The 12,184-nt window shown below is 36.7% G+C and overlaps 1 protein-coding gene across 1 annotated transcript; it reads right to left on the bottom strand.

Annotated features, from left to right (window-relative positions):
- Positions 1-4,352: 4,352 nt before the first annotated feature.
- LOC134717451 (uncharacterized) lies at positions 4,353-5,982 on the bottom strand. The gene is made up of 2 exons (XM_063579987.1): positions 5,663-5,982; positions 4,353-4,567 (listed from the first exon to the last, which is right to left on the bottom strand). The coding sequence occupies exons 1-2, from the start codon at positions 5,910-5,912 to the stop codon at positions 4,401-4,403; spliced, it is 417 nt and encodes a 138-aa protein (XP_063436057.1). The 5' UTR covers positions 5,913-5,982; the 3' UTR covers positions 4,353-4,400.
- Positions 5,983-12,184: the final 6,202 nt, after the last annotated feature.

The raw sequence follows: 12,184 nt of genomic DNA, 5'->3' as shown, positions 1-12,184 counted from the left end.
AAGAAGTCATAAAATATTTTAAGAAACATCAATATATAGAATGTATTCCTGAGCAATGGAGTACTTGTATTTTAGAACATGTCGCTGCTTTACCAGTAAAATATAAAATAACATGACGAAATGTACAAAGGTTTGGATGCCGTGGGGTAGATGGGTTAAAAGTTCTAGGATGGCTTCGGTGGCAAAAAACGACTGACTAGGTGTAAGGGATCCTGTTTGTTTTTTTGTTTGTAAACGCACAATAAAATTAACACCAGTCAAAAACTCAACTTATTGATTAATGTTGTATAAACGATAGAAAATACAAAATATTACAAGTACAATACCAATGGCAAATCAACCATTAGCGTGCATTAACAAATGTAAAATAATTTGAGTTGCGACTTAGACGCATAGGTATATCATCTGTAAAGATGTTTTTGTTATAAATAATTTATACTAGACGTAAAGCGTAGGAAAAAAAGGTTTGCTGCCTTGAACATAAGGGAAAATGCTAACATGTTGATTTATTAATTTAAATATTACTGAGTAAATGTACACTTAAAACTATAAAATTAAAGCGCTGACGTGTGCAATGACAATTTCGTGTGATATACACACCACCTTTTCAGTTGTGTATGGAATAACGGAGAAGGTTGCTGTACTAACAAAAAATGTAATTAAATTGTATTGTCTTTTTTATTGTATTGGCCTTGTTTGCATACGCTTGAGACACTTGTCATTTAAACTATTCAGAGTGTTACGTGTCTTTCCAATTGTTTTTTTTTTACCGCACTGCTGATTTTTTTTTTAATTGTATTTCTTGAGAATAGATGGAGAGAAAAAACCCACACTATCATGTGGAAGTAAGCATCGAAGAGCTATGCCAAAAATATATGCAACTGGCAAAAGGATGCACAAAAACTGTCTGACAGAGTCAAATCATTGTATACTGATTCTTAATTTGACAGGAGGAAAATGTGGGACCAAATATCAAAACTTGTGACAAAGGATCCTGCTTTAAAACCAAGCAAAGATATAAAAGAACTAATAACACAAGTAAAGAATTCGGATGCAGATTTAGCACCAAAAAACACCCTTTAAAAAGAAAAGCAATTAGCAAACACGATTATTCAAATCTCACAGAAGCATCAACAAGATGAGTCCAAAAATATGACAAACAAATCAGCATGGTTAAAGAGAGCCTTAATATATATTATAAAAAGATGTCTGGAAAGCGATACAGCATCAAATCAGAATATTGGCAGTGGTAACACTGAACTAAACTATTTAACACATACTGATTTCACTACGTTCCACTTGAAATACAACAGTCTGGAGTTAAATCTATCGTCGATATTCCTGGAACCAAATGCAAAGTGTTTGCGTTATCTGGGAAACAATACTTAATTATATTTCCAACTTGGAGCGCATAATAATATGTAAGGAAAATATAGATTTACACCAAATGACTTCAAAGCCAACACTTTACAGAAACGTAAATAGAAAGAGAGAAGGTCAAAATATCCCACATAAAAGAAGACCAAGATATCGTGTCTTGATGTTTTTCGTTTTGCCTGCCATATACCCGGCAAGTGTTATCGTTCGAAACTGAGTGCAATAACGTCAGAAATGTCATTAATTTGCTCACCTTTTGTAGAATTTTGAACCAAACACTGCGGCGGGCATCTTAACGGTTAGCAGAAGTTGAATGTTTTAAAGTTCTTAGTAGCAACATTCCAGAAGCACCTGCATACGGGGTATATATCTCCCAATTGATACGATATTCCCGTGCTTGCATTTTCTATCCGCAGAAAGTCCCAACGCTGATGTCTCTATAAAAGAGCCATTAACTCCACCTGCGCCCTCCAGTGCATGAGCACTGCAGGCGAGTTGATTGGCGACAGCGTGAAGGTTGACAGAACCTCCCACTGTGCCAATTGGCACACACTGCTGCCATGGCTCTCCACTCCTCGCTCAGGTCCTCTGGAGTCAGCCCCACAGTCTCCAGTTGGCTTGATACCCAATGATGGGGCTCCCCATAGCAGCACTTCTTTGGTCCCTGAAGAGTGCTCAACGATGTAAGGCGCACTCTTGCTAACTCTTGGTCGGAAACAGACAGGTCCTGGAACACCTCCGCCACATGTTCCGCTAGGATGTGCCCTTCCAGGCCTGGTCCCCGGGCTTCATAGCCAGACACTGGACAAGACAGTCCAGTGCCAACTTATCCACCCTGCCCTCTATAATGAGATGTTGCCACCTCACTGTGAGCTTGGGAGTCAGACTGGTCCCGACACACCTCCTGACCCTGAGCCATCCCCTGGACCCTCTGAGGCGAGGTTGTCTAGAGAGGTGAGGCCGCGGCCATGGCCTTTCGTCTGGCAGCTCTGCACTTTTTGTCTGGCCTGCTCATGCTTTTTCTCTTTTTGTTATTTTTTCCCACCTCCCCCTTCATCTCACCCTCAGACCCTCATCTACCTCTACCGAAGCCCCAGGGCTCCCCTGTACCTCATGGTCCAGCTGTCTGGGCTCCTCCTCTGTGACCACAACTACCAGTTCCTCCACCACTTCCGTAACGGACGACTGCATTGGAGAGGCTGGCTGGCTTCCATCTGAGGTCTTGTTCTGTTTACTTTCCATCTGAAATAAATTTACCGTAGAGTGCAGGGAGATCCTGGACACGTGAACTCCCGTAGAGACCGAACATCCAGGACACTAATAGGCGTCCATTCCGTCAGCCTCCCCAGGAGTGATGTTCACACATCGTTCATGGAACCATTCCCTGCACTCTTCACACCTGATCATCAGACACCCATCATCTGGTCCCCGCCATGAGCAATACATGTTTTTACCCTTGGGTCCCGACTCCTCCATTTCCTTCCAATTTTTACTTATTACTTGGGCTTGTAGTTATTTACACCAATTAGGGACTTACACAACTTAATTCGGTCATAATGGACCACTACCATTGCTGTTTTCATTTTGACCCTGTAAAGGTATGGAGTAGGACTTTCCACCACCACCCCGGGGCCCTTCCAGGATGGAGTCAATTTTTGACATTTTCCCTTGATGATGGCCGTATCCAATTCATATACTAGATCCCCCACTTTAAACTTTTCGACCACCATCTTAAGATCGTAATCCCTTTTAACGCGTTCTTGTGCCGTTTTTAGATTGGCCCTGGCCAGCTCATGTGCCCCTTGGATGGCTTCCTCTAGGTCCGATATTTATTTTTCACTATCCTGAATTCCCCCCCCCCCCCCCCCATCATTGTGGCCCCTTGAGCATCAACTCAGCCGGCTGTTTGACTTCTCTGCCCAACAGGAGATGATTAGGAGTAAACCCGGTGCTTTTACTGACTAACGCACGGAACGCACCAGCCAATTTCGGAAGGAATAGATCCCAGGACTTTTGATTTTTTTCTAACAATGCATCGCACTGAAGCCATTAGCGTTCAATCGCAACGCTCTACTTGACCATTGGAGGACGGGCGATGCAGATCTTTAAAAACCCCCGATCCTGGGGTCAAGATAAAGGCCCTATCCCCCTTTAAAAAAATAAATGTTCTCACCCTTGCTTTTTTTTTCGAGTAGTAATCTGTCTTAATATCTGGCCTCAGCTTTCTCATCTTCAGTACTTCTTTTGATGACAACTTCATCTTCAGTGGCCCCTGATGAAAATGTGGTATCTTGGCGAAGAGGATGGTTAATATCTAAAAAGCGGCGACCACCAGGATAAATAGTCTTGTCTAAGATACTGCTATAGATACCTGTGAAGAAAGAAGAATAACTCTTTATCAGAATATCTTGATGTGGAATGTGATTATTCAATAAGCGGTGACATTCATAAATTTATATTTCACTCCTAACATTTTCTTTGTTCTTGCACTCATGGAAATCCCCACCCCTATCAGTAATTTAAGAATATGGTAGAGTTAGTGCATTCTGTCATGTGCATACATCATTGTGTGATCGAAATAAAGGGTGAAAGTATTTTTGCGGAACAATATGTTTCTTCTTGTGATCAGGTGATATTGAGGGGGAGGCGTTTGAGGGGTTCTGATGCCGAAATCTTGGGATCCCAAATCTAAAGAAATTTAAATCCAGTCATCCTGTAAAAAAACAAAGATCCCAAAATGATCAATCCTGATATTCTGAACTTAGATAACCTGTTATCCGATGCTTGGGAAAAAAGGTTCTGCCTTATATGTTATATATGGGACACAGAACTGTTGCTGCATGTCTATGTAATATATTTCTATGAAAACGGAGGGGTAACAGAATACTAGTAACAACACAAGTATTAAAGTCACCCAAAGGAAACAGCATGGCTAAATACAAATAAGAAAGGTTTCAGAAATAATTACCATTGACTGTACAATGGCTGCATGATGTTTTAGCATTTTGCTGGACTCTATTCTGCTATTTCGCCGTGCCAGGTACATTACCAACCATGAAAAGAAGTCCCACTTCGACAACCTCTCGTTGTTTGCTGTCTGCATTGTAGGTTGCTAATCCCTCTTTAAGTTTAACCAACTCGTTTACGATGACCTCATTATACTTATTCAACTTCTTAGGAGCACGTGGTCCTACAGAGAAATAGTTCATATACACTAATAATTAAAAAAAAAAATGTGCCAATTAAAAACTTATTGATAATTCAACTGATTCTATACTACGGGTTCTACACATTATTTAACATAACTTTTACACATACTTCATCTATGAATCCTGTGGGACACTGAACTATAAACTATTTGTTTTGGAATCCAGACTATCCACTTTTTTCAAAAACTAACCAGAACAATCATAATTCACATATATGTATTTTAACACCATGCAGTACGGAACTACACAAGTAACTACAACGTCAAGAAAGAATTCGTCATCCGGCAATGCACAAGTTTGATAAAGTTCTGGGATAAACCCCCCTTTTTATTTCTCAACAATCATTTTCACTTTTTTAAAAGTCTACATGTAAGCTGCCCGTAGTTTGAGCACGTTTGTGATTGAATGTGTTTAAGTCATTTTTATTTATTCTTTGTAATTATTATCCACGGAGTGGATGCTGGTAAGGTTAAATGATTTACTGAATGAGGGATCCACAGTTGATCGTATATCAAAAATTTCAAATTTGTTCCTTAAACTCTTGTTGTTATACCCACTGTTGTAAATTTTATATATGCTGGTACTCAAATAGTGAGACACCATGCCACCGTGTGACATTAATTTATTATTAACCTTAATTGGCAAAGTTGCACATACTGCTTTTTTTTTTTACTCAACACTCTTTTCTTGTTTTGTTTTTTTGTAATTTCATCATAGCCCTCCCCTTCTCCCCTTAAAAATAAATGGTAGCTCCCATAATGTCGTTTTTCTAATATTATTTATTCTATACATGTCAGTCGCCCTCTTTTTACACACAGACCTGAATTAAGTAAGATTATTTTGTACTATATAGCTATATATCAATAAGTGAGGGGAGTAGGAGGGGTCCTAAACCCGAAGTCCCGAGGTCCTGCACCTAAAAACCTTCAATCCCGACAACCCGAAATTCCAAAAAAAAAAAGAAAAGAAAGTGTCAATCCCGAAATCCCGAGCTTAAAATACCAGATCCCAGAGTCCCGATAACGGTCCTATCTCCCCTCATAAGTGCTATCAGTTAATATGGTTTAATTTATTACCCGAAATCAATCCAAGTAGAAGAGTGGTACCAGTCTTTGACCTCAGTTGATGTGGTAGATTCAGGATCAGACTAGACTGTGCCCAAATGCTGTACGACCCTTGGCTGATGATGTGATGGAAAGGGTTAAAACCGTCTGAACAGTAGGAAAGGGCTATGGCATTCTTCCCCATCTCCTTGCTGAAAGTTAACCAACTAGATGTGTCATGCAGGTCAGATATAAAGCGTGCTTTTTCTGGAATGCAATCCATCAAGGCTGTTAGTCTGGCCAACGATTACACCTCTCAGAGCTGCTGGAGTCTTGGACCAATTGGTATTGAGTAGTACCTAACAAATATTTAAAATAACAATAGTATTTTGCTAACATAAATCGTTGAATGATATGTACAAGTCACACATTAAAATATAACCAATGTTCTACAAAAATCTGTTAAAATAGAAAAATGTAATTTTCAGTGCTCAATATATATTCGAAATAAGCATTCTGATGGGGGCCTAAGATGAATTTGAAAGTTAAAAACTAAGCCTACCAATTAATTAAAGAAAGTGAAATTTTCCAATGACAGACAAATAATGAACTGTTTTATGCGACTGTTCCGAGTTTAGCGGGAGGAGGAGACATTTACTGTCCTCTATAAAAATGTGGACAACATTTAGATGTTAAGACAGACTACGGAAATAAATAATCTAACCAAGCCACCATGCAAAACAATATATTGGCGTAGCAAATTGTGAACGGCAATAACTCAACCAGAAACATTTATTATTTACACGTATACATATTGTATATATAATCTGAGACTACTATAAAACATAGTAGTAGTCTCAGATATAATTACATTCGATGTATGTTTTATTATTGATTGGCTAACTGCACATCTCACGTTATTCCTTAAGCAATTGCATAATCCATTACACAATAAAATACCATTCATGATGACATGAGGTTCATCAATTCAGTGAAAAAGTGATTTAAATAGTTACTAGATTGTTTTAATTAATAATAAACATGCAAAAATATTGAATCATCTCTCCAAAAAATATTTCTGTGGCAAAAATCAAGTTATAATCTAAAGTATTAAAAGTGCGTGATCTAATAAACTTACTTTGTTCCCATTGATCTATCTTGGTTGCAAACTTCACATGTTTGACGGTCTTGGCCGAAACGATACTCCTCACATGCACAGATGGTGTGTTCCTCATGTTGGACCAGTAGGTCCCTTGTGAGACGCTCACTACAAAAAACACTTGAATGATAAATTGCTATGAAATGCGGTATCTTATTGTCTTTTCTAAAACACGATATCCAAACATTTAAAGACCCCCGATATTTAACATCTAAATTATCGTTTGTTTTTTTACGACAGTTTACAATGAGAAATGAATTTTGTTCGACACGTGTCGTACTTTAAACCATAAAATGTTTTCCCTTTTACTGACTGATCATCGTTAGTCTGTAAGTTATAAGCCCCCTATAAAAAGTGTTTAATGTTTTTTTTATTATTATTTCAAATGTTAGAAATAGTAGTCAGTGCTTCGAATTCGCTACTGATAAAGTTTCACAAACTTAACAAGCTCTTGGACGATTTTCGGAACTTATCTATCTTCGGATTTTAAATGGTTGTCTTTGAATGTAAATCCAGAAAAGCGCTTCAAACATTATTAAACGTGTACTGTTAAAGCTTTAAATGTTTTAGATACTTCGCTATAATTCATTATTTAAAGGAAATAAAATATATTTAAGAAGATGTAGCATGATGAGTGCCAATGAGACAAACCTCCATTCAAGCCACAATTTGAAAGAGAAAACAAATATAGACATGGTATAGGTCAAAGAACGGTCTTCCACACGGTGTTATCTCCACTAGGCCGATTATTTTTTGCTAGGTAGCATACATTTTGATTGGAAGGTACTGTAATAAAACATTCCAAGCCCGGCCTTGTACTATTAAATGCGTTTGTGCAAGGATGAAAATTGAACTAATCCAACTCACACGTAATTGTGAAAAAAATTATTTATCCTGGATAACCCAAAATAAAATCCAAACTCATCATAACAATTAACAAGTTTTTCTAAGGACACTACTATTAGCATTTCTAAATCTTATTCATGTAGTAATTTTTTTTTTTTTTTAGCTCACCTGGCCCGAAGGGCCAAGTGAGCTTTTCTCATCACTTGGCGTCCGTCGTCTGTCGTCGTCATTAAGAGTCATTATCGCTATTTTGTGCATTTTTCGTTTGATCTTTTTTAGTGATAATTTTCATATCATGCTACTCGCTTGAGATGGAATAATTATCACTAGAAACTAAGGAGGCCACGTGGCGTTGCTAACGAAATTGACATGAACATGATGAAATTGACAACGTCTTCATAGGTAAAATAGCGATAAATAGATTATCATTGGTCATCTCAACTCGATTGATTTTCTCACTTTCGCTGTACCAGCTCAAGCGAGAAAATCAATCTCGTTGAGATGATCAACAATAATCTATAATTAGTACTTTAAATTATGCAAACAATAAATAGATATCAATAATTCATAGATTTGTTTTGGTTATATTGGATTTTTATATTCAAAAATTCAAAAGTAAAGATATATTATATTTATTGTCAAAACGATATTTCACGCCTGAAAGGGATGGGCAATTCTGTGTATACGAGTTTTTGGCGACCAATTGTCCAATTCGAAACTTAATCATGTACGTAAATACAGGTAATTTGTTTCTGTTCAGTGCCGGTAGCCTTTTGAAAACCAGAGATTTCTATAAATTGAAACTAAAAATTCTTTTTTGCAATGTTTACATAATTAACTTGAGAGGATAGTAGTACCTATATTATAACTTTGTACACCATATGTGCGTTACGTGTGTACACACAAGGCTCACCAATGAAGCTCGAATAAATAAATATTAAGGTCAAATGAAGTACGTAGTAAGTTTTGAAAATAAAGTCTTTATACATCTTACATTTATGATAGGTTATAGATGTCTTGTGTTAATAAACTGATTCTGGTGGTTTATCGTATGCCCCTTGATACGAAAATACTGTCCTTGCTCAAAGTTTTGAAATACTTTTCCTTTACAGTAAGTTTATTCAAATTACTGTTCATGTATACGTATGCGTTTCCTATCTGGCCACATGCGGTCGGGCGGGGGTTAAGAGAGGTTACTCTTTTTACCCTGATGTCCTGAAAAAAGAATTATAAAAAAGTTATTTCTGTATGAATTTTATTACAAATCACAATTGGTCAAATGAAATAAGAGGGGTTTTGATCAAGTAATTTAAATACTGGCTATAGCCATATGTATCAAACAGTTGTGTTATGATTTTTTTGTGGCAACTATTGGGTCGTAGGATAAAATATTTCAAACTTGTGAAAAAAAGAAGTCATCCCCTCCCTTTGAAATTGGAGAAAATCTCGCTAAGAATCGATAGATGTACTTGCATCCATAAATTTCATACCAGTTTCAAATTATTTTACACAGGCGGATTGTGGGGCCGCCCCCCCCCCTTTTTGTGGGAAAAATTTGGTTGATTATATAGGGAATCTCAGAAGCACGACAGGAGTTGATCCTCCTTATGTCAAACAGTGCCCTCCTCCCCTATGAAGAGTTTTGGATCAGCCAATGTTTTATCATCTGCAGGAACTACTTAGAAAAAATATTCTTTGTCATTTGACCCATTCTTAAATGAATTTAAATTTTAGTTTCTTGTGTACAATTCAGAGTTTAGTATGACGTCCATTATCACTGTACTATTATGCATATTTTAGGGGCCAGCTGAAGGACACCTACGGGTGCGGGAATTCTCGCTACATTGAAGACCCATTGGTTGCCTTCGGCTGTTGTTTGCTCTATGGTCGGGTGGTTGTCGCTTTGACATATTCACCATTTCCTTTCTCAATTTTATTAATATAATTAAAAACTGCACTTTAACATTATGATTTCTACAGTAATCGTTTACGTTTACAATATAGATAAACGAGACGTTTTCTACAATACGAGAAAAAAAACCCGAAGGAAATATTTAAAATAAGAAAGTTATTACAACGTTAGTAAATTTAATTCCTAAGATATCGAATGTTTACTTTTGAACGCGGACCGCGAAAAAAACTCATATTTTAGAACGCCGTTTACACTACATGTGCAGTTGCGTGTATATCATGTATATATAGTATAAACGGCGTTGTCAAATGTGGGTTATATACATATACACGCACACGTGTCGTGAAAACGGCGTTTTCAAATATGGGTTCTCTTCGCGGTCCGCGTTCAAAAAATCAAATTCGCCATGATAAATAGTAATAAAAAAACTCATCGTGGTACCGTAAATGTTTAATTATACAAATAAAAATACACTAAAAAATCTGAATTTGTAAATTTGTATTGCAGATTATTATTTGATAAATCATATAAGCCTAACAAATTGACATAGATAAGATTGTAGTACCGTAGAATATGTTCAGACATATTTTTTCAATTTTCAGTGGCAAATACCTGAAGCATATTCAAAATGACATCATGTAAATAACACAGGCTGTATTACGATATAAAAGAAAGGCTTATAAAATAACGATAGAAAACTATGGTATAGGAGGTTAATCATTTTTTTAAAAGCCATGTCATGATAATTATAACTGTGCATGGATAAAAAAAAAAAAAAAAAAAAGGCACCGTTGGATTGGTGCTTGTTTATTTTTATTTCTGACCTTATTACAAGTGGCTTCGCGTTTTGGAAAGAAAGACGTAAAACATTTTTGAGCGAAAAAAATCTCTTTTAAAAGTTAAATATCTAATCTATATATGTGCGTGTCAACCAGATATTCAATAGGCGCTTTATTTAGTCTTTCGAGTATATTTTCTTGTGGTCAGACCATTGACCTATTCTAATGGCCAAAACAAGTATTCAGAATCCTCTGGTTTTATCCATGAAGTACTATTTAAACAAAATCTTTGTTCATGTGTACTTTTCTTTAACATAAAGTTTGAAGTGCCATATTTGAAAATCCTACAAAATCCTCATCATTTTTTCTTTTTCATATTTCAGTTTTAATGAAAAAATGTGCTAATGTTGCGCCTGTCCCAAGTCAGGAGCCTCTGGCCTTTGTTAGTCTTGTATTATTTTTATATTAGTTTCTTGTGTACAATTTGGAAATTAGTATGGCGTTCATTATCACTGAACTAGTATATATTTGTTTAGGGGCCAGCTGAAGGACGCCTCCGGGTGCGGGAATTTCTCGCTACATTGAAGACCTGTTGGTGACCTTCTGCTGTTATTTTTTTTTTATTTGGTCGGGTTGTTGTCTCTTTGACACATTCCCCATTTCCATTCTCAATTTTAATGTTAAATGTATGAAAAGTGAAGAGAAATTATTTCGAGTGTCGGTGACATTTGTTTCGACGCTCCGTTCACCAGTAGGAAATCAATAAAGAGAGCACAAGATCTAATCTCCCTGCCTTTCGTTAGTTTACCGCAGAATCTCATTTGTGTGGGTCAGTTATATCGTGCAATCTTTTTCTGTTTTCTGTTGTAACAGTTTTCCAGATTCGAAAAACATTGGGGCAATGTTGGTGTGAAAAATGTCTACACTCCAAATTTCTGTTCATCCTAACCCCGCATTCCAAACAGTTTACTGTTGTAAAAGAAAACTGACAACCTTTTGAACGGCATGGAATTATCACAGCCAATTTTTTTCTTCGTCCTCTTTGGTGATAGGGATTAAATTACAGAAAAGTACAAGACATAGTACCTGTGTAGTGTAACTGTATAAAACAAGATATCAAAAAGTAAAATCACAAAAAAATACTAGATAACTGCGAGTACTCTTAGATCTGTTCATTGTGTCTGGATGTATAAGTACCCGGCCACGTCCATTTGTACGATAGAAGAGGGGCATTATGTTTTCTGGTCTGTTCGTTCGTCCGTCCGTTTGTCCCGCTTCAGCTTAATTTTTTTGGTCAAGGTAGTTTTTGATGAAGTTGAAGTCCAATCAACTTGAAACTTAGTACACATGTTCCTTATTATATGATCTTTCTAATTTTAAAGCTAAATTAAACTGTTGACCCCAAGTTCGCGTCCACTGAACATAGAAAATGAAAGCGCATGTTTCAGGTTAAAGTTTCTGGTGAAACTTAGTACACATGTTCCCTATGATATCCTCTTTCTAATTTTAATGCCAAATTATATTTTTTTATCCAATTTCATGGTCAATTGAACATGGAAAATGATAGTGCGAGTGGGGCATCCGTGTACTTTGGACACAATCTTGTTTTCTATGGTCGGACTGTTGTCTCTTCGACACATTCCCCATTTCCATTCTCAATTTTATGTACTGTATTCAGATCAATTTTACAATCAGTTCGTAAAGTAATGACATCTGATCAGCATGTTATAATAAATTACATACACATCTGATCAGCATGTTATAATAAATTACATACACATCAGATCAGCATGTTATAATAAATTACATACACATCTGATCAGCATGTCATAATAAATTACATACACATCAGATCAGCA

The sequence above is a fragment of the Mytilus trossulus genome, chromosome 5 (assembly GCF_036588685.1).
Source record: "Mytilus trossulus isolate FHL-02 chromosome 5, PNRI_Mtr1.1.1.hap1, whole genome shotgun sequence".
Lineage (NCBI taxonomy): Eukaryota > Metazoa > Mollusca > Bivalvia > Mytilida > Mytilidae > Mytilus > Mytilus trossulus.
This window is presented reverse-complemented; position numbering and strand designations above follow the sequence as displayed.

Coding starts and splice junctions, on each gene's coding strand:
- LOC134717451 (XM_063579987.1), bottom strand. CDS start 5,912: ATGGATTGCATTCCAGAAAAAGCACGCTTTATATCTGACCTGCATGAC. Junction 4,568..5,662: donor TCTACTTGGATTGATTTCGG/GTAATAAATTAA, acceptor ATTTCTCTGTAG/GACCACGTGCTCCTAAGAAG.